Raw genomic sequence first — 26,961 nt, forward strand, 5'->3', positions numbered from 1 at the left:
TCATCTGGGTCAAGGCTAACCAAAGACACTGATCCAGTTATCTAGATAACTGAAGGACTTTACTGATGGGATTTAACCTACCCAAACCAAACCTAGGTGGAAATTATTATACTGAGATCTGCTTGGGTGGGATCTGAATTCTTTCTCTGTAGTCTTTTTGACCAAGATTTGAGTGACTTAAGTCATTTATCCCAATATAACACACCTCCAAACCAACCAAATCAACCAATTAGATTTGATTGCTGTTAACCAATTATATTTGATTGCTATGTGATGGACCTCCTACAATTAGAAAGGCATATAATCTGTGACCCCACTGCCATGTGGATTCTTTAATCTGAGACATCAATTGAATGTCCTTTTTATTAATAACTTGCTGGCTTATTAATAAAATGATTAAATTACCCAGAAACGATGTCTCATATTTTTAACCCTCACATCATGCTGAGCTCCTTGGGTGACTTTGGAGTCGCTAAATTAAGAATTTTACCAGTTCTCAGTTTGTCTGAGGCCTAGCCCATTCAATGACTTTGAGGATTCCATAGTTGAGACAAAAGATAGCTCAATTTACCAACAAAAAGATATCAATCTTGGAGGGATTGACCCTCCCAATTTTCTGGCCTGAACTGAAAACAGTTGCTATTTATACTCATTCTAAGCCAATCAAAACCTAAACTAGGAGTCCCTGAGGCTTGAGTTGTTGATGTCATTGTTCCTCTTGTGAAAGAAGAAAGAATAAGAACAAAAACAACCTCCACATTTTGAGACCAACTGAGCAGTTTGTTGTAAGGTATAATGTGACAAAATAAGAATGTAATGCTCTTTTTTTTTTTTTTAAAGTACACAGACATCTAGAGAAATCACATTCTTTGTTTGTTTGTTTGTTTTAGTGAGGCAATTGGGATTAAGTGACTTGCCCAGGGTCACACAGCTAGTAAGTGTTAAGTGTCTGAGGCCGGATTTGAACTCAGGTACTCCTGACTCCAGGGCCGGTGCTCTATCCACTATGCCACCTAGCTGCCCTGAGAAATCACATTCTTAAGGAGGTTAAAACAAATTTTCTTCTTTGTTAAAAGAGGGTGCAAGGGCCATCCAGAAAGACACATATTCAGAAATTCAGAAATGAAAAAAGGCATCAACAAAAGTAAACACTACCACACCAACCAGAGCACTTAGGTTGCATATTGAATAAAGTACTGGTCTTGGAACCAGGATAACTCATGTTCATTTGTTCAAATCTGGCCTCAGATACTTACTAGCTATGAGGTCCTGAGCAAGTCACTTAACCTCGTTTGCCTCAGTTTTCTCATCTGTAAAATGATCTGGAGAAGGAAATGGTAAACCACTCCAGTATTTTTGCCAAGAAAACCCCAAATGGGGTCATGAAGAGTAGGCCATGACAACAATCACTCTACCAACCACTAAGACTTGACAAGAAAGAAGAGTACAAATTCTTTTTGCTAGGCTCAAGAGACCACATTTTGATGTGATAGCCTTTAATGAAGAGAGTCACCATCCTTATAGAGATTGTATTAGCTTGTGAGTACAATAGTAACAATATAAATGTAAGATAATTAGTTTGCTTCTCATTGATTGCCATTCTCTGGGATTTGTTTTATACACACACACACACACACACACACACACACACACACACACACACACACACACGAAGAAAATAAGCTGTTTCCACTTGGCTATTTGAAAATTTTCTATATTTGATATATTTCTGAGGTCACATGGTTCACAAGGTCAATTCTTGAATCATCAAGATTGGTAATGCTTGTCATCAGTTCCTTGCTAATATTTTCGTTTCCAATGAAAGGCTACATTTGAAATTAAAAGAATCCATTTTCTTAACTCAGTATCCCATTCTTTTGTGTGTTTTCTCAAAATGCTTATCTAAACCTGTGGTCTTTATCTTTAGATGTTACTTACTTTTTTTCCTAAGGTAAATAATGAACAGGAAGTATTTTATCACTAGGAAACTTTAGATACATGAAAGCTATCATTTTCTTTTTCAAAAATAAGTTTTTTTATTGATGTTTTGTTATTTTATATCAACATAGTTTCCTCTCCAAGAGCCATCCCATTTAACAAACAGTATTTTTGAAAAACAACTAAAGAAAAGAAGATATCATGCTTATTTTCAAATAAAATTAAAATTCCTAGAATATATTGTTAGTAGTGTAACAACTGAGATTTACTACATCACATGGTGTGTGATTCTTTAGACTTTGAAAGATATTATATCTGTTGTGTATTAAGTAACTGACCAGGTAATCTATATTAAATAATTGACTATGTCTCTGTTTGCTTGTCCCATTCTTGTCACACAAGCACAAAATCTTAGAATCAGCTTTGAATTTATTCTCTTCTTCAGTAGATACATCAAGTCAGTTGTCACCATGATTCATCAGCCCTTGCTTTGAAGCATCTCTCTGATTTGCTCCTTCTCCATTCAAATCCTAATTACCACTTTCTGCAACAGCTCCTTTCTGATCCCGATTCTTTCTGCTCTACTTCTGCATTCTACTGCCTGATTAATATATTTTTTTTACCTTTTAAAGGGTTATTGATTCTTTTTCTTTCTTTTCTTTTTTTTGGGGGGTGGGGCACTAAGGGTTAAGTGACTTGCCCAGGGTCACACCACTATTAAGTGTCAAGTGTCTGAGGCTAAATTTGAACTCAGGTCCTCCTGAATCCAGGGCCTATGTTTTATCCACTATGCCACCTAGCTACCCCCGATTTCTTTTGTTTTGATATGAGAATTATTTCTGGATCTCTTATCCCTCCTCTCCCCCTGCCATGAATTTTCCTTTGTAACAAAGGAAAAAAAAAACAAACCAGTTAAATCAACTCAACTGATATAGTAACCACATCTGATAGTATGTGTGGCATTCTATACCTATTGTCTCCCAGTTCTCCAACTGACCAGAAGGAGGTGGAATGAGCTACATTTTCCCGTCTCTTAAGGTTGGTCACTATAATCATGTCATTCGACCTTATTTTTGCGTTCTTTTATTTACAGTATTGTAATCTACATGTATATTATTTTCCTAGTACTGCTTACTTTATTGTCCATATAACTCTTCCTATGTTTCTCTGAATTCCTCTTTTCTCTTGTTTTTTATGATCTGATAAGATACCTAACATACATAGACTCTTCACTTAAGTATGTCTGGTAATTATTACTATTTAAAAAAAATTATTACCATTTTAGAAATACACAAATACTAATTTCTCCGTTTTTGCCTTTACATAAGCTATTTTACCTGTTAAAAACCTTTCTCACTTGCTTAGCTATCCAAATCCTGTCTGTGGAAGACTTTAATTCAATTAAACAAATATTAATTAAGCTTTCTGGCAATGCAAAAATAAAGACAAAAACACTATACCCCAATAGGCTTACATTCTACTGGAAAATATAGTAGGTACAGATAAAGTAAATCCAAGATCTTTGAGGGGGAAGAATATGAAGAAATAAGGAGACTAAGAAAGGTTTCCAGCAAGAGACACTTGATTGAGTCAGAAAAGAATTAAAGATTTTTAAGAAATGGAAGTGATAAGAGAATGAATTCCAGGCACAAGGGAGGACAGCAGCTTATGAGAGGCTTGCTATATAATGCCAACTTTAGCTAATAGCACATAGGCCAGTTTGACCATAGTGTAGACTGCTTGAAGGGAAATAACTTGAAATGTCTGTAGAGGCAATTTTGTGCACATTTTGCCAAGATCAGAAACTGGTATTTTAGCCCTGGGTAATAGGGAACCACTGAAAATTCTTGAGGAGGTTGGTGACAATGGTCAGACCTGTGATTTAAGAAAAGTATTTAGGCAGTTGTGCAGAAGATGGATTGTAGAGATTAGAGACTGGGAGCAAGGAGCCAATTAAGAAGCTGATACTATAGTCCAAGTGAGATGTAATGATTGAAAATGCTTGCTGTGTGAGTATAGATAAGGAGATGAATGCTAATGATATCATAAGCATAGAATCAAGACTTAGCATTTGTTTGGATATGTATGATCCAACCTTTGCAGCCCTACTTAAGTCTATAAAGACTTTCTCAACTTCTGTCACCTCTGTTGATATTTTGATTTCAGAAGCCCTACAACTTCAAGGCTGTAACAGCTTTAATCAGTGTGGGAATTCCTTAAGTTGTCAGATTCTGGTTCTGGACTGGGATTCAGAAGATGGGTTTTAGGCCTTATTCTGCCATTCAGTAACCATTTAGGCTAATTTCTTTTGGTGTGTGTGTGTGTGTGTGTGTTTTTAGTGAGGCAATTGGGGTTAAGTGACTTGCCCAGGGTCACACAGCTAGTAAGTGTCAAGTGTCTGAGGCTGGATTTGAACTCAGGTACTCCTGAATCCAGGGCCGGTGCTTTAACCACTGCGCCATCTAGCTGCCCCTAGGCTAATTTCTTTTGAACTTTGGTGTTCATATTTGTAAAGTCGGGCAATAATATCTTCCTAGCTACCTCAAGAGGCAACTTAGTATAGTGAAGAAAGAACCAGTGTCCCCTAGAATCAGTAAGATCTGGGTTCAAGTCATGCCTCTGGACAATGATGTCTTGCTGTTGTTTATATTCTCTGGGGAATCCAAAGGTTTCTATCCAGAGAGGAGAGAGTATCCTGGAGGTAGAGGATGTTCAACAGTATTGAATATACATGTTACAGAGGTCAAGAAGGATTAGGATGTGGGGCGGCTAGGTGGCGCAGTGGATAGAGCACTGGCCCTGGATTCAGGAGGACCTGAGTTCAGGTCCGGCCTCAGACACTTGACACTTACTGGCTGTGTGACCCTGGGCAAGTCACTTAACCCCCATTGCCCCGCCAAAAAAAAAAAAAAAGCATTAGGATGGAGAAAGGACCATTACATTTAGCAATTAAGAGACATGGTCACCTAAATCAGTCAACCAGCACTCATTAAGTATCAGCTATGTGTTAAGCACTGAGCTAAGGGTTGAGAATACAAACAAGGCGGGGAGGCAATTCCCTTCTCAGGAGGAGTTCCCAGCCTAACAGTTGAGAGATGTGCAAACAGGATATAAACAGAATAAATTAGGGGTAGACTCCAAAGGAAGGTATGAAGATTAAAGGCTACTTAGATAGCAGTTTCAGTTGAGTTTTGGAGTAGGAAGCAAAGATTACAAAGGGTTGAGAACTAAATATGAAAAGATAGAGTAGAGATAAGTGTAGACAACTTACAGATGTACACATGCACATTGTTTTGGGTGTTAAACTCCTCAGTGGCTTAGGGAAACTGAAGGTTTTTGCTTTTCTAAGTAAAATTACTCTGCCATATAAACAGAAAATGTACAGATTCTTAACTGAGAATAATAAGTAAGAAAAATATGATTAATCATCATATTTTTCCCCCTGTTACCTTGTTTCTATATGGTGAAAATGGAAATAACAAAGCTATAAAGTTTCTTGTTAGTGAATAATGTGAACACATTAAACAAATGCTTAAAATGCAGCATGTGCTAAGGACTCTATAGTGTCAGGCCATTGTATGGAGCAAGTCTATTGTTAATTTAGGCACAGTAAAAACTTGGCCTGAGTATTCTGAACTATGGCAGTGATTTTTAATGTGCATGTGTTTATTATTAATGGTATTGCTTTATTCAGTGGGACTATTACAAGGCATTATGTGTTAGCTATGGACAATGTAATGGTTTTACTTGATATATCAATATAATAGTTCATTTTTAGCTCTTGAGAGGTAAATGTAGAATCTGGGGAGAAACATGCTGCTTTAAAAAATAAAAATTAATAATACTATAAAGTGCTCCCTTTAGTAGGAGACCACGGCTTTCAAATGAATTACTCTACAGCTTAATGTGGTTAAAAAAAAAAAGTAGGCATTCAGACATACACAGTCTGTTTTAGGATACTAGAGTAAATTCTTGTTGACCTGCATGGGGAAAAACAATGCTGTTGTGACAATACATGATGACTGATCATTTTTATGTTTTTAATCACAAGATTAAAATGTTAACTCTACCTAGCTTTTCTACCTCATAGGGTTGTTGGGAGAATTAAATGAGTTAATATGTTTAAAGTGCTTCACAAACCTTACAGAACTGTGTAAATGAATGAAATGTATGTGTATGGATCAAAGTGTGTGATCTGGAGTCAGGAAGACTCATCTATTCTTAAATTTAAATCTGGCCTCATATACTAGCTGTGATACTGTGGGCAATTTACTTAACTCTGTTTACTTCCGTTCTTCATCTTTAAACTGAGCTGCAGAAAGAAATTGCAAACCACTTCAGTATTTCTCCCAAGAAAATCCCAAATAGTGTCACGAAAAGTTGGACATGACTGAAAATGACTGAACAAAATCATATACTCATATTGCATATTACATATTGTGTATCATACATATCCTGTTATATATTATATTCTGTATGTATATTATATGAAATATAGATCTATAGATATCTATAGCTATATTTTCCTCTTTCAAGAATCTTAGAAAATCTTAGAAAATAGTAGGTAACATTGGGAACAGGCATTAAAATTTAACTCAGAGAAACTTACCAGAAGCTCTTTGGGGAAAAGGAAAGTTTTAACTATGACAATTCCTCTGGGTGTGTGTGTGTGTGTGTGTGTGTGTGTGTGTGTGTGTGTTTGTGTGTGTGTGTGTGTGTGTGAGAGAGAGAGAGACAGAGACAGAGAGACAGAGAGAGAGAGGGGAGAATTAGATCTCTTGACCACTGCATTATTTCCTCTTATTCCTATCTTGTTGCCTCCTTCATCTTGGACCTTTGAACATCACCTCTACAGAGGTAAGAGAATGAAAACTAGGTGGTAAAGTGGTTAAGGTGTTGACCTTCAAGTTAGGAAGGAACTGTGTTAATATCCTGTCTCAGACACTTATTGGCTTTGGGACCCTGGACAAGTAACTTAACCTTATAAGTGTTTCAGTTCCTTCATCTGTAAAATGGTAGGAGAGTTAGACTAAGTAGCCTCTAATGTCTTTACCAAATCTAAATCGGTGATTCTCTATCATATCTATAGATATATCATATTGAGACTTCTTATTCATAGGGCTCCTAATCCCTTTATTCATGGTTCTTGGTGATCTTGCTTTATCAATCATCTTCTCTCATGTGTTTGCAATTTCTCCCTCTCTGATGTTACCCTCTACTCATCTCACAAACATCTGTGCTAAAAATATGACAGATATGGAAATGTTTTACATGATTGAACATGTGTAAACTGTATTGGATTATTTACCATTTAAGGGAGGGGGAGGAGGAGAGGGAAGGAAGAAGGGTTAGAATTTGGAACTCAAAACTTTAAAAAAAAAAAAAGGTTAAAAAAATTTTAACATGCAGTGGGAGGTGGGGCGGTTAGGTGGCGCAGTGGATAGAGCACCGGCCCTGGATTCAGGAGTACCTGAGTTCAAATCCGGCCTCAGACACTTGACACTTACTAGCTCTGTGACCCTGGGCAAGTCACTTAACTCCCATTGCCCCGCAAAAAACAAAAAACAAACAAAAAAAACATGTAATGGGGGGGGGATAAAATTACTTTTCTGTCTCCTCTGCTGTCTTCTCCACTTCTACATCCCAGTGATATTAGGGTTCCCCAGTGTTCTGTCTTGAGCTTCCTTTTTTTCTAAAAATTGAGATCTTAACGATCTCAATACCTATGGTTTCAGATATCTCTCATGATATATCTCCAGAAAATCTCTTTCTCTACCTAAGCTTCTCTCCAAATCTCCCATCCTGTTTCAAATTACCTATAAGAAACTTAGATTCCTCTCTAAAATCTAAAACTAAATTCTTTGCTAATACAGAACTTTTCTTCTAAAAGCTGACCTCCCCTTAATTTCTTTATTTCTGTTAATGATGCTACCATGTTCTCAGTCATATAGGCTTAGCTGCCCCAGAAACTCAATCCCCCACAACATATTTGGGCAATAAGTTAGGAAGCCTCATCCATTCTATCTTGTTAGCATCTCTCACTTCCCTGGGTTAGGCATTTTTGTAACAGCTTCATCTGGTCTTCCCTGCCTGCAGACTGCCCCCAATCCATTCTTTACAATGTTGTCTCAGTAATATTTATAATATTTATCCTCCTTTATTCTAACTCTGCCTTTGTTCATGCAGTGCCCTGTATCTAAAAGAGGCTTCCTCTACATTTCCATCTGTTGAAATCCCTTTCTTTCTTTCTTTCTTTCTTTCTTTCTTTCTTTCTTTCTTTCTTTCTTTCTTTCTTTCTTTCTTTCTTTCTTTCTTTCTTCCTTCCTTCCTTTCTTCCTTCCTTCCTTCCTTCCTTCCTTCCTTCCTTCCTTCCTTCCTTCCTTCCTTCCTTCCTTCCTTCCTTCCTTCCTTCCTTCCTTCCTTCCTTCCTTCCTTCCTTCCTTCCTTCCTTCCTTCCTTCCTTCCTTCCTTCCTTCCTTCCTTCCTTCCTTTCTTTCTTTCTTTCTTTCTTTCTTTCTTTCTTTCTTTCTTTCTTATTTCGGTGCCTGATTCAGATAGCAGCCTTGTTGATCTCTTCCTCTTCAAATTTTTGATAGTACCTTACCTGAACCTCTCCATTGTACTAGTAGCATGCCCTGATGTGTTGTTATTACTTGTCCTTCTCACTTCCCTACCTTGCATTCAGTTGTAAGCTTTTCAAGGTCTTTGGAAAGAGTATTTGATGTAGTATCACCCTTGCTCAACTGTTTGACTTTGGGCAAATTGAATCACCTCTGTGAACCTCAGTTTCCTAACCTCTGAAATGAGAGAGATGTCAAACATGTGGCCTACAGCCTGCATGTGGCCCACAGCACTCTCAAGTGTGACCTGAACCAGATTTAGATGTGATTGGGACATATTTAATGAAATAAACAAAAATTCAGCAAAATATAGTGCCTGTTACAAGAATCCTTATGTACCAATTAATGGGCCCCATTTCTATTTGAATTTGACACCACTGGTCTAGGTTCACTTTTAAGGTCCTTTCCAGCTTTACATCTGTGAACCTTTTATCTTTATATCTACAGTGCCTAGACTCTACCTTATATAAATAGGAAGTCTGTATTTCTTTAAAATTAGATATCTTTTCTGTTTATGTTACAAATGTTGATTTAAGGGGTAAATTGGTGGATATGAGGAGGAAAAATATTAATTGTTTTCCAGGAACTCTTCCTGGTTTGTTGTTTTTTTTTTTCCTCTGACTTTTACCAGTATGCTTTTTTTGTCTTTATTTAATGAAAACATTAGGGACATACCCATATTGGGTGGTATAAGAAAAAAAAACCCAAATCATCTCTATGTTATTGGTGTAATCTATGTTACACTATATGGTGATTGGATCCAAGTCTTTCACAAGTCAGAACCAGGTGAAATGTGGGGGAATTTCTCACAAAATCTGTGGTTAACCTCCTTTTCCCTAAGTGAGAAAAACCCTAGCATTTGATTTGTTTGAGCCTGTGGCTTCCCTCCAATCACTTATCCTAACAAGTTGTTGAATAAAGGACAAAGTGTATCTTACTCTTCAAAAATATAAAACAGGTCTATGCCTTAGTACTTTAACTATGAGAAACACTCCTCCCTTTTGAGAGGACATTTAAGCTTTTTCTCTCTCTCTCATCTGGTGTATCCTTTCCTTCTCCTGGGGCTAAATAATGTACCATTAGAGGATTGTAGATTAAAACTTGTCCAGCCCCTTCGTTTTGCAGATGTTAACACTCACATCCAGAGATGTTTGATGACTTGTTAACACAGCTAGTAGTAGATGGCAAAACCCATCTCCTCTGATTCAAAATTCAGAACTCTTTCTACTACACTAAGCTCTGTCCCTAAGGTCTGGGTTATGCTGCACTACACAGATCTCTTAGTACAACAGGGGCAAGGTCTCCAGGTTTTCTCCTTTCCTTTGTAGCCCTTTGTCTTGTTACTCCCCGAGGCACATGGTTTTCCTGCCAAGTTGGCCTTTCTCTAGTACTAGCAAGGTCAAGATTCACAGGTTCTGATCTCCCTATTGTATCCCAATCACCATTGTCAATAATCTCCATTTGGCAGCAGCTCCTTAAGGTACATGACTCTCTCCAGCACTGCATGGATACACAGGAATCTCTCCAGGTCTCTTTCATGGTTTCTGTTCCTGCTTATCATCCAGTCAGCAAGCATTTAGTAAGCTCTTACTGTGTGCTAGGTGCTAAGCCCTGGGGGAGACAAAGAAAAGATAAAGACACATTTGTAGATAAGCTTTCCAGCAGCTTAACTACAAATGTGGGGAAACAGCATGTAATTAAATAGGTACATACAGAACTAGAAGGTAATATTGAGGAAAAGGCTCCAGTGGAGGATAGGAAGGCCTTTTGCAGAGAACATGTGTGCTAAATCTTGAAAGAATCCAGGGATGTCAAGAGTGAGAGGATATGAGAGAAAGGATTCCAGTCATGAGAAATAGCCACTGCCAAGGCATGGAGATGAGAGATGGGGTGTTCTTTATAAGGAACAGCAAGTATGTCAGTGTCCAGAAACAGATGCCTTTGTGCTACATGTATGAAGGGAGAGAAAGGGTTTACACACCAAATAAGAGAGAAGGCCTATTTGTGGTGGTGTTCAGTCAACTGTTTGTGACTCCATTGGCAAAGATCCTGGGGTGCTTTGCCTTTCCCTTTGCCTCTCATTTTTACAGATGACGAACTGAGGCAAACAGGGTTAAGTGATTTGCCCAGGTTCACACAGGTAATAGATATCTGAGGCTTGATTTGAACTTAAAGAGATAAGTCTTCCTGATTCCAAGCCCAGTTCTCTATTCATTGTGCCACCTAGCTGCCCCATAAGTCTGTTACACTGGTTTCTTTTCTTTTTCTTTCTTTCTTTCTTTTTTTTTCCTTGCAGGGCAGTGAGGGTTAAGAGACTTGCCCAGGGTCACACAGCTAAGGCATAGTGCCTTATCCACTGCGTCACCTAGCTGCCCCCTACACTGGTTTATTTTCTTGGAATTCTTTTACACACACACACACACACACACACACACACACACATTTATGTACTTAACACCAAATAAAATGGATACTTCCAGAAACAGCTACATGTGTAGTGAGTATGTATATCTTTTGCTTCATTCTCCCAAAGCAAGGCTGACATCATTACCTTCTCAGGGTACTGCTGATAGGTTGGGGTTCTCTTTTTTTAATGCTACTGATGAGTCTCCATTCTGGTGTGGTTTTCCCCCACCCCCACTATTAACTGCTAATGACTAGTACCCCAGTTCCATTTCACCAGTTAATATGAATTAACATTCTCAAAGGGATATTTACCTAATAAGACATATCAAGAATTAAGTGCAAGCATTTCCCCCAACACCTTACCATTTTACTTGGATCTCTGGTGGAGAGAGAAATAAGGCTTAATTCATTTTCTACATGCTATCGGTCCCACCAAGTTCATTTCCAATGACAGCATCTCTGTTGGATGAGCTCTTATCTCATCTACCAATGGGTTGGGTCCTAGAAGTTGCTTCTTTTTGCTCCTCAGGGCATTCATCCTTTGCTGGCTACAAAATCACTCATGAACTTCATTCCTAGACTCCTGGACCTCAGATGGTTCTTTGCCCTGACCTTTGGAAGCAGCTCACAAGGTTGTAGTCATTTCCAGTCTTCTTCACCTAAAACAAAAGAACCAAGGTCCCATGTCTGCCTTGGATGGGGAGGGCCTGTGTCCTCTTCCTTTACAACAAAATCCCTCCCTGGAATGGCATCAGCCTGGAAGAAATTACATGAAGAAGGTGGAACCAAGTTGACTGGTGCCTTTTAAATGTGTCACCCCTCTAGTCCCACCTATGTAGCTGGAGTTCATCAGCAACCTTATCAGAAAGGTACCTCCTTCCTACTTGGTTGGTAGACCAGAACCAGTAACAGACATCCTCTCATGCTCCAGAACTCTCCAAGACGTTTCTGTCATATGTCATGATGACCATCCTCAGAAGCCAACTCCTCAGTATTTTCCGTGTGGGGAATTCCAGAGTCACTCTACACATTTTCTTAAAGACTGGACTCTTTGGCTAGTTCCCATTAAGTATATGATAAATTCAGACTATAATTTTACCGTCTTCTCTTTACTTTTCGCTGGCCTTCCTTTTGTCTCAATGATTTTGTACACAATCTAAGCAAGTACCTCAAAGTCAACATACATGGTAGAGCTTTTCCTTTTTCATATTTTTGTAGCTACTCATGAGGGCTAAATTTGAGGGTAGATGTACAGGAGCTTGAAAAGATGCCTTTAGAATTTAGAAATAGGTACTATTTGAAGATTCATCTATTAATCAAATTTTTTTTCGTCTCTTTTATATTGGGATAAGCCCTACAGAGTAGACTGCTTCCTGTACTCAGGACAAATGTTTGCCTCAATACTAAGAATTCATTAGGTGTGAATGTGGCTATCAAAGGCCAACTACAAGATCCCACAGTCTTAATAAGAAATGTAGCAAATATCAATCACCATAAGGTGTTCAGTGTATTCACTTTTTAAAATTCTATTTATCAATTTTGCCTAGATTTCTGATCTGATATCTTAGAGTTAGATATATCTATTGTTGCCTTTTTTTTATAGGTCAATAATGACAGATCTGTACTACCTCAGTCAAGCAGATGGAGCAGGTGATTGGCGAGAAAAAGAAGCCAAAGATCTGACAGAACTGGTCCAGAGGAGAATAACCTATCTTCAGGTAAGGTTAGGTTAATCAGTAAGCATGAATTAAGAGGAAGGACAAAAACACTAGAAGGGGTTGTAAAAATGAACATTTTAGCTCAGAATATCTATAAAAACAGGACTCACAGTTGACGAATGAATGTAGCACTGGGGATACAAATATAAAAGCCAAAACAGCCCCTGCCCTCAAGGAACTTATATTCTAATAAGAGGAGAAAACACATAAATTGAGTTTGGTTTATGGCATTTTTCTTAATCAAATGTCTCATTCCGTTTATGTTGTTTTTTTCACACAGTAGATGCTTTAATAATTAAAAAGAATCGTTGGATTAAAGTTATACTGATAATTTAATCACCTTTCCCTCCCTCTTTAAAACACCTCTTTATATTGCTGTAGACAACATAGGGCAGTGTTTTTTGTTTACTTTCTAAAATTGGGAAGGTTAAAGCAAAATGATACCCTGATGTTAATGTATATTACCTCCATGGATTTGTACAAACCCTTTTTCCCATGCATAGAATACAGTCCCTCAACTCTAATTCTTCAAGGTTTGCCTCAAGTACCAAATATTTGGTACAAATTTTCCTACAGTTAATCTAAGAAAAAGACAGAAAATCAAGTTTTTAAGGAGACCATTAAGAACCAAACTGATCTTGACGTGCAGTTTTGTTTTTCTCATGACCATTCATCAGAGGTGTCTGTAGAATGAGAAACACTTCACCTCCTGTAGGGAAGAGGTAATTATCCCTTATCAACTAGATACTCATTCAATGAACTCTAAACAGCTGGTGGTGCAGAACCATCATCCTCATTTAAAATGGAAATAGCTCTGTTTTCTGAGCGTTTTCCATTTCCACATGTTCATTAAATTTTATCCCATAAAAATGTTATCTTTAAGCTATGATCTGGTCACAATCTAATCCCCACCCCCACCCCCCACTGCAACATGTGCCTACCACCTGCTTCAGTTAGTTTTTGTGGGTTTTTTTTTCCTCCTGATTTTAAGTGGCCAAATGTTCTTAACTCAAGTGCTAATTCTTGCATATGATTGCTGATGATTGTTGTTTCATATTAGAGAATCTCACTTATAAATCCCTTTGAGGACTTTAATCTAGAAGGCTTTTTTATACCTTTTAAACCAACATAGTGAATTTAACATATTATTTTCTTTACTTTTAATTTCAATCTTATTGTTGACCTTCCACAAATCCTTTTTATTCAGTTTTCGGCATGAAATGCATTTTTATTTTTGTATTGAAAAAGAGTTTTCTATAAAGAAAACTTTTATGGTGGGGAAATATTTTTTTCAAAAGTACTTGAAGTATATGCTTTTTCTGTACTGAAAGAGAATTCTTTTCCATCTTTAAAGGGGCAGAAATCTTAGAGAAAATGCTTCTCTAGAAAAATATTTTTCTTTCAGTTAATTTACACCCACATGGTCTGTTTTCCCTGCTAGAGTTTACAAATTTCTGGGGAATGGAAACTATGTCTTCTATTTAAAATACAATTGTAGTCATTAGGATAAAAATAGTCATGACTAAAGATATCATTCCTAGATAGAAAGGGGACCATCTACCTTGATAATGTTGTTTTAGAAGACACTGTGAGTCAGTTAACATTTATTAAGCACCTTTAACCAGACTCTGTGCTAAGCCCTAGCAATACAAAAAGAAGAAAAAAGACCTGTCCTTGAGGAGCTCACAATCTAATGTCCAAGATCATGAGCAAATACATACAAACAAAGCTACTGATTGCTAGGATATGAAATTGATTTTGTGACAGTGTAGAAAGGCGTTGGGAAGATATTTCTCTATGGTTTCTAAGCAGAAGTTTGGTTTGGGACTCACATGCCATTATTCTCCTTTTATAAACTCTGGTCTAGCCAAAGCGGACTACCAGTTATTTTGTGACCTTGGCACACTTTTTACCTCCATGGATTTGTACAAACCCTTTTTCCCATGCATAGAATACAGTCCCTCAACTCTAATTCTTCAAGGTTTGCCTCAAGTACCAAATATTTGGTAAACCCTTCTATAGTCCCTTTCATGGGGAAATTGGTTGGTTTGGGGGTCCTTAGGTATTCCTCTTTAAAGAATTACACCTTCTCACACATAAATCCAATTAGAATAAAATAATATTTTATTTGAGTGATAGAGAAAGGATACCTCGAGGAATCTCAAGGGGAGATAGTTCCAGAAATGTGGTTCTCTGAGATATCGATTTTCCTGAACAGGAGAAAGGCATAGATGGCAGATGGAGTGATCACCACCTGACAATGGAAAGTTCCCTCTGTGAGGGGTAAGACTTCAGTGAGGAGGTGGTCCTGACTTCTGGAGTTATCTTTGTTCCCTGGACTTGATCAGGCAGCAGCCACGCCTAATGGGGTTATCTCCCCTAGGGGTGGGGGAGACTGGAATAAAGGGTGGTAGGCCTAGAATTGACTCAGTTCCCAATGGGTGCCGCTTATCTCTCTTGCTGTTTTAGGCATGTCTGTCTTCTCAAGGAGAGTTACAACAGACCCGTGTCCTTTAGTTCAGCTGGCCAGTTTAAACTTTTGATAGTCCTAACCCCTGTAACGATTGGAATGATACCACCTGCTGGAGATTTACTGTAGAAAAGCTCTGCCAGGAGGTGAAGGTCTCTGAGGGCAAGACCATGCGTCTTTTTTTTTTGGCGTCAGGAAGTGATGTTTGCTTGTGGGAGGAAGAAGGGGGAGCCTAGCGCTGTGACTGGGGCTCTTTCCTGAGGACTCTGGTGGAGAAGGGAGCTAGAAATGCGCTCTCCCTTTAATAGATAGATGAATGTAGGCCTTTCTCTCTCTTTACCAAATTCTTATTTGGTAAAATAAGTAATATAAATGGTAATATAAATATAATGGTAATATAAATGCTTAAAAGCCTAACTCTTGCTAAAGCTTATAATTTATTGGCCACCACTCATTAGATATCTTAGACAGACTAGCTAGAATTTTAGCCTTAACACCCCATAACAGTCCTCTTAGTTATTAGTGTTCTCTCCCTCTTTCATTTACTCTATATTATATTTATTTACTTGTATTGAATTCCCCCAGTAGAATATAGATAGGTCCCTTGAGGGCAAGGATCATTTCATTGCTATTCTCCTGTACTCAATACCAAGAAGTCCAATATCCACCTATGTAGGGGTAGGGATATGGGTAGGGGTAGATTTCTATCTCTATCTCTTTGTTGATCCATCTACCATTTGCCTCCATTTAACAAAGCATTTGATAAGAGAGTATGGGAGTAAGCATTAATAATAGCACCTACTAAGTGCCAAGCACTGTGCTAAGTACTTTTCACAAACATTATCACATTTGATCCTTATGTTATGGGGGAAATGGACAGGGGGTTTGGGGTAAGGATTCTTAGGAATTCCTCTTTAAAGAGTTACACCCTTTTGCACACAAATCCAATTAGAATAAAATAACAGTTTATTTAGGTGCTAGGGAAAGGAAACCAAGAGAGAAGTCCTTGGACTTCTCATGGGGAGAAAGCATGGCACAGAGCCGTAGCTCTCTCAGATAACTTTCTCCTCCAGCAGGAGACAGGCAGATACTTTTATAGAGGACCAATGGTGGTCCCATGAGGTGATCATCTGACTGTGAAAAGTTCCCTTATTTGGGCAGGACCATCCCTCACTGGTGGTGGCTGAGGGAAGTTGGGTGGGAAGTTGGGTATGGGGTGGTTCCAGATCTCTCAAGCCATTTCTCTCCCCCTCATGCCACAAAGGCAGCAGGCACACCTAATCTTATCTCCCCAGGGGTGGTGGTCCTGGAGCTAACTCAGTCCCCATCTGGTGCCACTTATCTCTTTAGGTGTGTCTGTCCTTTGGTTTTGTTTCTCAAGGAGAAGGTTCTTTTCATTTACCCTAGAAAACTTCTGAGGTACCCAGGGGCCCATAACATTTACAACAACCCTGTGAAGTTATTATCCCCATTTCACAGTTGGTGAAAGTGAGACAAACAGCTTAGGTGACTTGCTCAGGGTCACACACTAAGTGGCTCAGGACAGATTTGAACTCAGGTCTTCCTGACACTGGGCCCAATCCTTTATCCACTGTAACACCAGCATCCTTCTCACCTCCCTGCCCCCTGTATTGACTTTAAAAAAAAAGATTAAATATCTAATACCTTTCTTTTAAAAGAAATTTTAAAAAAAGAAACTAAAAAATCTGTAGACTGGGTAATTGAACAGTTAGATTCAGGATTAGTTGAATGCTAGATTCAAAAGATGAATCATTAATGAATCAAGGTCACCTTGGCAGATGGTCTTCAGTAAAGTGTTCCAGAGTTCTTTCTGGTTCTATGCTGTTTTAAAATTTTTATCAGTGTCTCTGATAAAGGATGGGATGCTTATCATATTTGCATATATCACAGATGCAAAGGATAGCTAATAACAATGGATGACAGAAACAGAATCCAAAAGGATCTTTAAAGACTAGAGTATTGAGCTGAATCTAATAAGATGAAATTCAGTGAGGATAAATGGAAAGTCTTGCACTTCATTTCAAGAAAATTAACTTCATAAGTATAGGATTGGGGATCATAGACAATAGCTTGTCTGCAAAAAAGATGAGCTTTTACTGGACTGCAAGCTCAATGTAAATATGCAGCAATATTCACAAATGCAGATGTGAACTTGGGCAGAATTAAGAGTAGATAATCACCAGGAATAAGGAGAATATAGTGTCATTGTCCCAGCCCGACCCCATATGGAATATTCTGTTCAATTGGGGGCACTCTGGTTGAAGAAAGGCATTGATAAGCTTTGGGCCAACCGGAATGGTGAAGGGCTTTGTGTCCATTTCCAGTGATGTACTTACTTGAGGGAACTGGATATTTAAACTGAAGAAAAGAAGATTCAGTGTGGGCATGGTAGTCATCTTCAGATATTTGAAAGATTGTCATTTGAGAAAAGAGATTAGACTTATCTTGTCTGGCTATAGAGAGGAAAACCAGGAAGTTACAAAGAGGCCCATTTAGGCTTGTTATTGTGAAACACTTCTTACCTGTCTGAGCTGTCTAGAAGTAGAACAGGTTTCCTCAGCACATGCTTAAGGCTTCTTTTTCTTAGAGATTTTCAGATAGAGGCCGGACCACCTGGGCTGTCTGTCTGGTGCATCATAACAGTTATAGTTACAGATTTCCTTTGGGGGTTTGGGTTAGACTAGATGACTGCTGAGGTTTTGTCTAACTCTAAAATTCTTTGATTTTGTGAATTGAATTAAATTGTTTGAAATGAAATATCTTTGCAAATTTTCCATTTACACAATTTAGATTATGACAGCCCAACTGTAACATTTAAAAACAAGCATCAGGACACTAGACAATGGAATTATAAAAGGACAAGCAACAATAAAAGATACCAAAAAGCAAAGGAAATATCAGAGAGATTCCAAATATCAGAAGTTGTATTAACTGTGTTAAGAATCATTTGACCAATTTGGATAGCCTAAGCTGAGCCAGAACTCAATAAGGTTTGTCTATAGCCAGGTCTTTTCATTAGCTCTAGCCAAAACTTCAAAGCAACTTCCTTTTTTTTCTTTGTTTAAAAATCAGTTAGGTTCTTTTGAAATAATTTCTTTTGGTTTTATATCACCTTTGTTTTCAAATTGATCTTTCCTCTGTGTCCTTCCCTTGTAACAGAATGAAAAAAAAAGAGAGATAAATTCAACAAAACTAACCAACACATGGTATGTGTATATATACCTAGAGAATCATAAACTAGTAGATTTAGAGCTGTCAGGGACCTTGGAGGCCATCTACTCCAACTCCCTCATTTTACAGATGATGAAAAGTGACGCTTAGCAGGGTTAAGTGACTTGCCCAGTGTCACGCAGGTAGTGTCAGAGTTAAAATTTGAACTGAAGCTTATTTAGACTCCAAGGCAGTAGTGTTACTGCTGTATCACATGTTAGTTGCTCCCACATCTGCAAAAAAGGGAGACATTCATTTCTCATTTCTTCTTCAAAAACAAGCTCAGTCAATCAGTGAGTTAGGTTTCATTTCTTAACCACCTGCTAGTTGCCAGGCATTGTGCTAAGCGCTAGGGATACAAAGAAAAGAAAAAAACAGTCCTATTCTCACAGAGCTCAGTCTCGTGAGGGAGACAACTTGCAAACAACTATGTACATAAATATAAATAAACATATAGGATAAATTGGAGAGGAGTTTTAGAAGGAAGGCACTACAATTAAAGAGGACTTTGAAAGGCTTCTTCCAGGTGGGACTTTGGCTGAGACTTGAAGGAAGCCAGGAAGGCTAAGATGAGGAAGGAGAACATTCCAGGCATCCAGTAAAATTCCTGGGTTTGGGAGATGGAATATCATCTGTGAGGAGCCACTAGGAGGCCCGAGTCATTAGATAACTGGGTATGTGGAAAAGAATCAAGTATAAGAAGACTGGAAAGATAGGAAGGGACCAGGTTTCAAAAAGCTTTAAAAGTCAAGCAGGAGGCAATAGGGAGCCGTTGGCCTTTATTAAGGAGGTGCCGTGCTTAAATTTATATTTCAGGAAAATCTGATTGACAGTTGAGTGGGGAGAGACTTAAGTCAGGGAGTCCAACTAGCAGGCTACTGCAGTAGTCATAATGACATAATGAGGGGGCCTGCACTGAGGTGGTTGCAGTTCTTGAGAAGAGGAGGGGGAGCCTATAACAGAGGTTTTATAAAGGTATTGAAAGGATAGGACTTGACAACTTATTGGATATGGGGAAGGTGGTTAAGGAAAGTGAGGAGTCTAGGATGATACCTAGGTTGCAAGCCTGGATGTTTGGGACATTCCTTCAGTAATAATGGGAAAGTTAGGAAGTGGCAAGTGTTCAGTTTTGGACATGTTGAATTTCAGATATCTATGGGACATCCCATTTGAGATCTCTAATAGGCAGTTGGAGATGTGAGATTGAAGTTGAGAGAGGGATTAGACCTGGACAAGTAGATTTGAGAGGCGTGTTACATTTCCTTTTTTTTCCCTTCATTTAGCTTATTGCAGTAATTATATTTATTGTTTTCCATGTTCTATATATGTGACTGCATCAATTCAGAAGTCTTCTCAAGCTTCTGTGAGTTCTCATTTGTCCTTTCTTACAACACAGTAACAATTATTAACATTATATTCAATTACAACTATTTGTTTCACTTGGCCATTTTTATTAAACGTTGGCACATGACCTACCATGTGCCAAACATTCTGCTAAATCTTGGGGGTACAAATATAAAAAAGACTGTATTTGCCCTAAAGGAGCTTACAGTGGTTTAAAACAAATATAGGAAGGTATAGCATCAGACCCCATTGTTTTGGAAGACCAATCAGTAGGGAGTATGGCAGGGTCCAACAGTCTGGAGAGTGCAACATAGGAGAGTGGCAAATGAAAGCCTTGGGATCGGCAGGGTGACTATTCTGAATTCTGTCCTTTTGCCATGATGGGGAACTACAAAAGGAAGGAGCTGCTGCCCTTCTATTTAATTTGCATTTGCAAATGAGAAGTCATCACCACCATTCTTTTCTACATCTGTTTCCCTCTGGGTGAAGGCAACTCCTAGTTTTGTTAACAACAATAAATGTCTTCTCAAGATCCAACACCTAAATTTCATAATCCCTACTAGAATGAAGTAGAAAGAGGAGGGCTAATTCTGGGAGGAAGTTTGGGGGAAATCTTGTTTAGACATTAAGGGGGCTCATAGCGTATTCTGGGCAGTTTTCATATATTTTTTCAAAATACATAAATTTCACTCATTCCTTACAGTTATCACGTAAGTGTGACGAGTTGTATTATCAATGTAATTTTTGAAAATGAGGAAACTGAAGCTGACACAACTAGTATTAGGAAAAAAATCTCACCTCCTTATCCTGGTGAGTAATGTCCACCTCCTTCATCAAAGCCACATGCACAATGTGGAATCACCACTTCTGCCTACTGTTTAATATAATCAAACATAAATTATATCTTTCCTCTCCTAACTTGCTTTGTTGGCACAGTATGTTGGAAAACAAGTCATTTCCCTACTGAAAATCTGTTTCTAATTTCCAGCTTTCCTTCCCCATGGCTCAGACACCTGTTCAAATTCACTCAGCAAATGATGATGACACTCTTGACTTCCTATATTGCACATTTATCAGGATGAACCAAGTGGGCTCAGTTGGGGATCTTTTGCCATATTGCCTCAGCAAAGCCCACTTGGTCATTGCTAAAACATAAGTTGACGATTAATCTTTAGTGAAGAAAACAATCACACTGTGAGAAGTGAGAAAGCCCAGGTTGATTCTGTATGGTAGGTAGAAAGAGGTAAAACATAGTTTTGTCATAAGCACTGTAGGAGTTTCTCAGAAATTCAAGAACATGGGCTCATTCCCAGTCCTGTTTTCATGTGTTTCTACATTGGCTGAAGACTTGAGCTTCTTTTCAGAGGACAAAGAAGCTTGTTCTAGAAGAGTTTGCATATGCAGGCTTTCACAGTGCTTCAGAGAGGGACAAATGTACATTCATGGGTTGGAAATCAGGAATTCAGAATTCTCTTTTTTTCTTCTGGACTTACTACTTGACTAGGTTGGTAGAATGCATATCTCAGTGGGCTTCACTTTTTATGTAAAATAATATTAATAGATTTGTAGAGATATTTTCTGGATGGATGAGGGAATGTTGGCAATGTGCTTAGAAATGCTTTGAAAGGTACACTGGAAATATGAAGAATTATAGTAATTTGCTTTTAAGCATGGAATAATAAAGAAAAGCATACTAAAGGCACGTGTCTTTAATAATATCCTAAATCTTCTTGGCATATTTTCACCATCTAAATGGCCTATTTACATCACTTTTAAATAATTCAAACCATTCCACAGTTTATTTTAGATGATTACTTAGGGATTTAGAGTAGATGATCAATAAGATTTCTAATTTTGTCACATTTTCACTGCTAAAGATCAGTTCATCATTGTCATTAAAAAATATGTTCAATTCAGCAATCATATATGAAGTTTGAAAAATGAAAGAGTTGGACTGTATTGGCCTCTGAGGTCCCTTCCAGCTCTAGCTCTAATGCTGGGAGAGATGCAGAGTTTGGGGGGTTGGGAGGAATACAGTCCTTGACCTCATGAAACTATGTATGAGAATGGGGCATATATACATGTGATATAAAATAATAGTATATTAAGAGCCAGTAACATGCTATATAAGATTTGAATGGAGGGGAAAACCATTTCATACTTGGGGAGATCAAGAAAGACTTGTGTAAGAGGAAAGATTTGAATTGAACTTTCAAGAAAGATTTGAAATTCAACAGGTGAAGATGAGAAGGGATAATATTTCAGACACTGGGAACACCTGTCCTCAGTCCCCTTTTGCTTGTTCTCCATACACATCATGTCCATTAACTTTGCATGTTCCCTTTGGCTCTGTCTATTGTAACAATTGGAGTGATGCCACCTGCTGGAGAGTTACTGTAGGAAAGCTCCCCCATGAGGAGAAGACATCTGAAGGCAAGCCATGTGGTCAGTTCCTTGGCATCAGGAAGTGATGTTTGCTCATGGGTACTGTCTGTCAAAGCTACCAGCCAGTCAACTTGAGGAGCCTCCCATTTCTGGGAGGAGAACACGAAAGAGGAAGCGGACACTAGCAGAGGAGTTATTCCTCTTTGGGTTCGAGACATCGGCTTGGTAGCAGGACTTCATGTGGGAGGTTAGGAAGGCTAGGATTTCTGTGCTATAAGAAATCTGTTCTCAATCTTTCTCTCTCTTTACTATCTTATATCTTTTAATAAACCCTTAAAAATCTAAACTCTTGGCGAATTCATCAGTGATTTTATCCAGTTTCCCCCCAAAATGGGGGAGGGGCAGATTAGAACCCACATTTAAATTTTTAAACAACACACTATATTCTCTCAGTGATTTCATCAGCCTTCATGGCTTTCCAGAAGATTCCCAGATTTGTCCATCATTAATCATTCTTTTGAACTCTATTCCTACATTACTAATCTGCCATCTGGACATCTTGAATTAGATACTCTGTAGACATCTCAAGACCACAACATTCGAAACAGCACTCATCCTTTTTCCCTCCAAACTCTCCATTTTTCCCAACTTTTCCTGTTATTGTGGAGGGTACTACCTTCTTCTCAGTCATTCAGGCTCACAACCTTGTCATCCATTTCTTCTCACTCTCACCTACTCCAAATATCCATTCTAGTGCCAAGTCTTGTCATTTTTACCTTCACAATATTGCTCATATACATCTCCTACTCTTTACTCACACAACCACTACCTCTGTTCAGGCCCTCATTACTTCTCAGTTGGACTATTGGAATAGCCTCCTAATTAGTCTTACTGCCTCAAGTTTCTCATTATTCAGGAAATTCCAGTGGCTATCACCTAGAAAATAAAATATGAAATCCTTTGTTATTTCAAGATTTTGTTAACTTGGCCCCTTCCAAACTTTCTAATATTCTTACATTTTACTCACCTGTGTGCATTCTGTAATCTTACTTGCCATTACTTAAACAGGGATAACACAAAATGTGGGATCCAGGTAAACCAGTTGATCTTGTCTCTCTCTCTCTCTCTCTCTATTAGAGGGGTCACAGGATCAGTTCTGTCTCTAATCTCACCTTTCAGGGCCTGCAGATCCTTGATTGGTTTCATGCTGCCTGAGTCTTCACTACTTGACTCTTATGTCTCTGTTGTCATAATTGTGCTGCTAATAGAAATAGCGATGTAAGAAGAATGAACCAAGTCTGGGGGAAAAGATAATAAATCCATGTTTGGAGTATTGAACTCGAGGTAACAATGGGACATTCAATTGGAAATGCCCTAAAAGAAGATTAGAGGATCACTAAATTTTAGAGCTGGAGGGGACCTTGGTGGCTATATAATCCATTTTTGTACATAGACGAATGGATGAAGAGATAAGTAAATGAATAATCATTTACTCCTCTCTAAATTTACTGTGTGCCAACTACTGCGTATGGTGCCGGGGATCCAAATAATAAAAATTAATATATAAGTCCATTCTTTCAAGGAACTCACACTAATTAAAAGTAAGTTCAGCTCCTAGACAAATGGAAAGGCCCAGAAATGCTAAGGGTGCAGCAGTGGGGCAGATGGCAAGGCCCAGGCATCTTTAGATAACATTAGTAGTAGCAGGTGACTAATCAGTAGCAGGAAAAATGATAAGGCATGCTGATCTTCCATTTCATTAGAAGCAATAGAATTGTTGACTTAGATCTTATCCAAACCGTGTGCACAATCAAGGAGACCCAGTGAAAGGGGAAAGATAAAGGGCAGTAGTATGCCTCCAGTGCTGAAATGTCTTCCTTGTCCTCTATTTGTCCAGAGTGGGTTCTTGAGCTGGTGAGGAGGCAAGAAGGCTATGAAGGCTGGGGAGAGGGTGCTCCCAGTGCTACTGAGTCTTTCCAAAAAATTGATGTCTGGCCTCTACTTTAAGACCTTCAGGGAAGGGAAACCTATTTCCCCTCAGAGCAACCTGTTCCACTTGTGGACAGCTCTAATTGTTAGGAAGCTTTTCCTGACATCAAGTATAAATTTGCTTCTTTGCAACTCCCACCCATTGATCCTGGATCTTCCCCATGGGGCCAAATAAAACAAGTTTAATCCCTCCTCTATATGACAGCCCTTCAAGTGCTTAAAGACAGCTGTCATATCCCTTCTGAGAGTTTGCTTCTTTAGGCTAAAAATACCCAGTTTCTTTATTTTATCCCCAGATGTGGGTCTGAAGAGAGGTCCCTGCTCAAGATAAAGATTTGAGTCATAAGAAAGACTTAATAGATGAAGGTATAGGAGCAGTGCAGTTTACCAAGGGAGAAAGTATGTCTGAGGAGAAGAGGGCATGTTCAGAAACACATAGTAAACATTTGCACGTGGCACTATATAGGAACTACCTAGAGAAGCTCCTTGCCCTCATATTTTGATGTTTTTTTTTCTTTGTTAGTATAAGATATTCTCTTCAGTTTCTGTATCTTATAAAAATCCTGTATAACTTGAAGCTGTGTCTGAAAAGGTTTGTTTCAACTTAAATTGCCACCCACTTGTCCTGAGGTCTTGTAAGAAGCACCACCCCTGGACCACACTGGGTCACAGGTCAGACTATGATACCTTTTTGGACAGGTTCCAATGTAGACCTACATTAAGCAAATTTAACTGGAAGCCCCGGGGTATGGTTTATACCCTAGCATTATGCTGATCAGAAGATTACAAAGGCTCTGATTTGTACCTTCATGGGAGTGTTTTTGTAGCTATAGTCCCTGGAATCTAACCTATTTCCTCTGATCAAAATTGGTATTTTATATGTTTATTTTAAAATGTCTTCCACTAGGTTAAAAAAAAATCTATTAACAATTGTGTTTCTGTATTTTTTCTTGCCTAATCTTTCTCTTAAAATGTATAAACCATAGAAGTTGGAAAAATAAAACTATAGGTCATATCCCCATAGTTACTTCTTTTGTATTCTTTTAGTATTCAGACTCCTTTTACGATTTTCTTATAAATGAATGAAAAATATTTATTTAGTGCTTACTATGGGCCAAGCACTGTGCCATTTGGGGAGGATGCCTTCAAAGAGCTTAAATTCTAATAAGGAAAGACACCTCATAAAAGGCAGTGGTGGCAGGGGAAGGATAATTTGATTCAGAACTTTAGTAGATTAATGCACCTTTTCCAGGAGCAATGACAGGCTTTATTTGATTATAGTTTCAGAACTGGGTGGGAAAGAGGGGCACTGGATACATATACAATGGCACAGAACCCAGTGGACATTTGAGATAGTCACCAATCAGTACATCAGGGCCCAATGTTGCACTACAATAAACAGAAACAATAAAGGCCTTATTTCTCCTCTTGATCTCTAAACTGTTGAGTATAGATATTTATCAGGGTACAGATTCCCACTTTTGTTGATACAGTTAGGGAAATTTGTATTAGTCTTAATTGTAGGTTGTTCCCATTTTTTCATATATACTATATTTGTGTATATATGTATGTATGTACATACTTCCCTTTATGATATAGGTTTTCTCTTTTATACATTTTTCCTTTTCCAAAAAAAGAATATTTCCGTATATTATAGAAATAAAGGAAAAGATTGTACAATATATTGCAAATTTCAATTATATAGATGTTGCTTTTCTTTTAAAGTATGTAATAAAGTCATCATGTTACATTTGAAAGCTGGCTTGTTAACCTATGATTCCTTTTGGTCTTTTGACTCTTTTACTTTTTTTGTGGGGGGTTCTCTATCCCTAATTCTCCTATTTAAACCCTCTCCAATTAAAAAACAACAACAACCCACAAGCTTGTAACAACTATCAAGTAAAACAAATTCTCACATTGATCCTATCAAAATGTGCACATGTCATTCTGTATTGGGTTCATCACCTCACACTCAGGAGCATGTTTCATCACTGGTATTTTGGAATCCTGATTGGTCATTACATTGATAACACTTGTTAGTCCTGCAAAGTAGTTCTACTTTACATTGTTGTTTTTATAGTTTATTGAACTTTCAATGGAGACTGATGTAAGAACAAGTTAATGTTCTGAAATTTTTGTGAAAGGATATATAATAAGCATGCAAAAATGGAAAATCTAGAACTACTGCCTGTTTATAGTTCAGGCAGTAGGGTCTAATTGTTAAGAGACAATCATTATTTTCTTATAAAAGTAATATCTAGGGCACCACTAACTGTGGATTAGACCTTAAAAAGAAGAAGCAATCCATCATCACCCTTATCATCATTTATACATAGTTCTAAGGTTCGCAATGCATAAACATATAGTCTCATTTGATCCTCACTCATATTACCCTTTTATATACAAAGTAGAGAAGTTAAATGACTTACCCAGGATCATCCATCTAGCAAGTGTTAGAGGCTGGATGGAAACTCTAGTCATCCTTAAGCCATATTGGGAACTGATCCTTCTCCCTAAACCCTTCCCTCTTCCTGGATTTGCCCCTTCTGTTGAAGGTGATTCTAATCTACTAAATCACCCAGGCTCACAACCTGAAGTGGTGACTTGCTTGGCTCTTCCTTCTCCTTTAATCCCTCATATTTAATCAGTTACCTAGTCTTGTCAGCTCTCCTTGCATAGTACAGCTTACATCTGTCCCCTTTTATCCACCCATAAAAACACCTCCCTAGTTCTGGCCCTCATCACCTCTCCACTGGATGATGGCAATAGCCTCCTAATTAGTTTTTCTGCCTCCAGGATCTCCTCCTTCCAATATATCCTCCCCACATCACTGCCAAATTGGTATTCCTAGAATAAAATT

The 26,961-nt window shown here is 38.2% G+C and overlaps 1 protein-coding gene across 6 annotated transcripts in view; it reads left to right on the plus strand.

Moving 5' to 3' along the window:
* The window catches only part of FUT8 (fucosyltransferase 8), a 416,362-nt gene that overhangs the window by 288,014 nt on the left and 101,387 nt on the right, over nt 1-26,961 (plus strand). For all 6 annotated transcript variants that reach the window (XM_043987138.1, XM_043987143.1, XM_043987142.1 and 3 more), the window contains one exon: nt 12,568-12,682. In XM_043987138.1, coding sequence (XP_043843073.1) covers nt 12,568-12,682 — 115 coding nt within the window. The remainder of the gene's footprint in view (nt 1-12,567; nt 12,683-26,961) is intronic.

This window comes from Dromiciops gliroides, chromosome 2 (genome assembly GCF_019393635.1).
Source record: "Dromiciops gliroides isolate mDroGli1 chromosome 2, mDroGli1.pri, whole genome shotgun sequence".
In the NCBI taxonomy this organism is placed as follows: domain Eukaryota; kingdom Metazoa; phylum Chordata; class Mammalia; order Microbiotheria; family Microbiotheriidae; genus Dromiciops; species Dromiciops gliroides.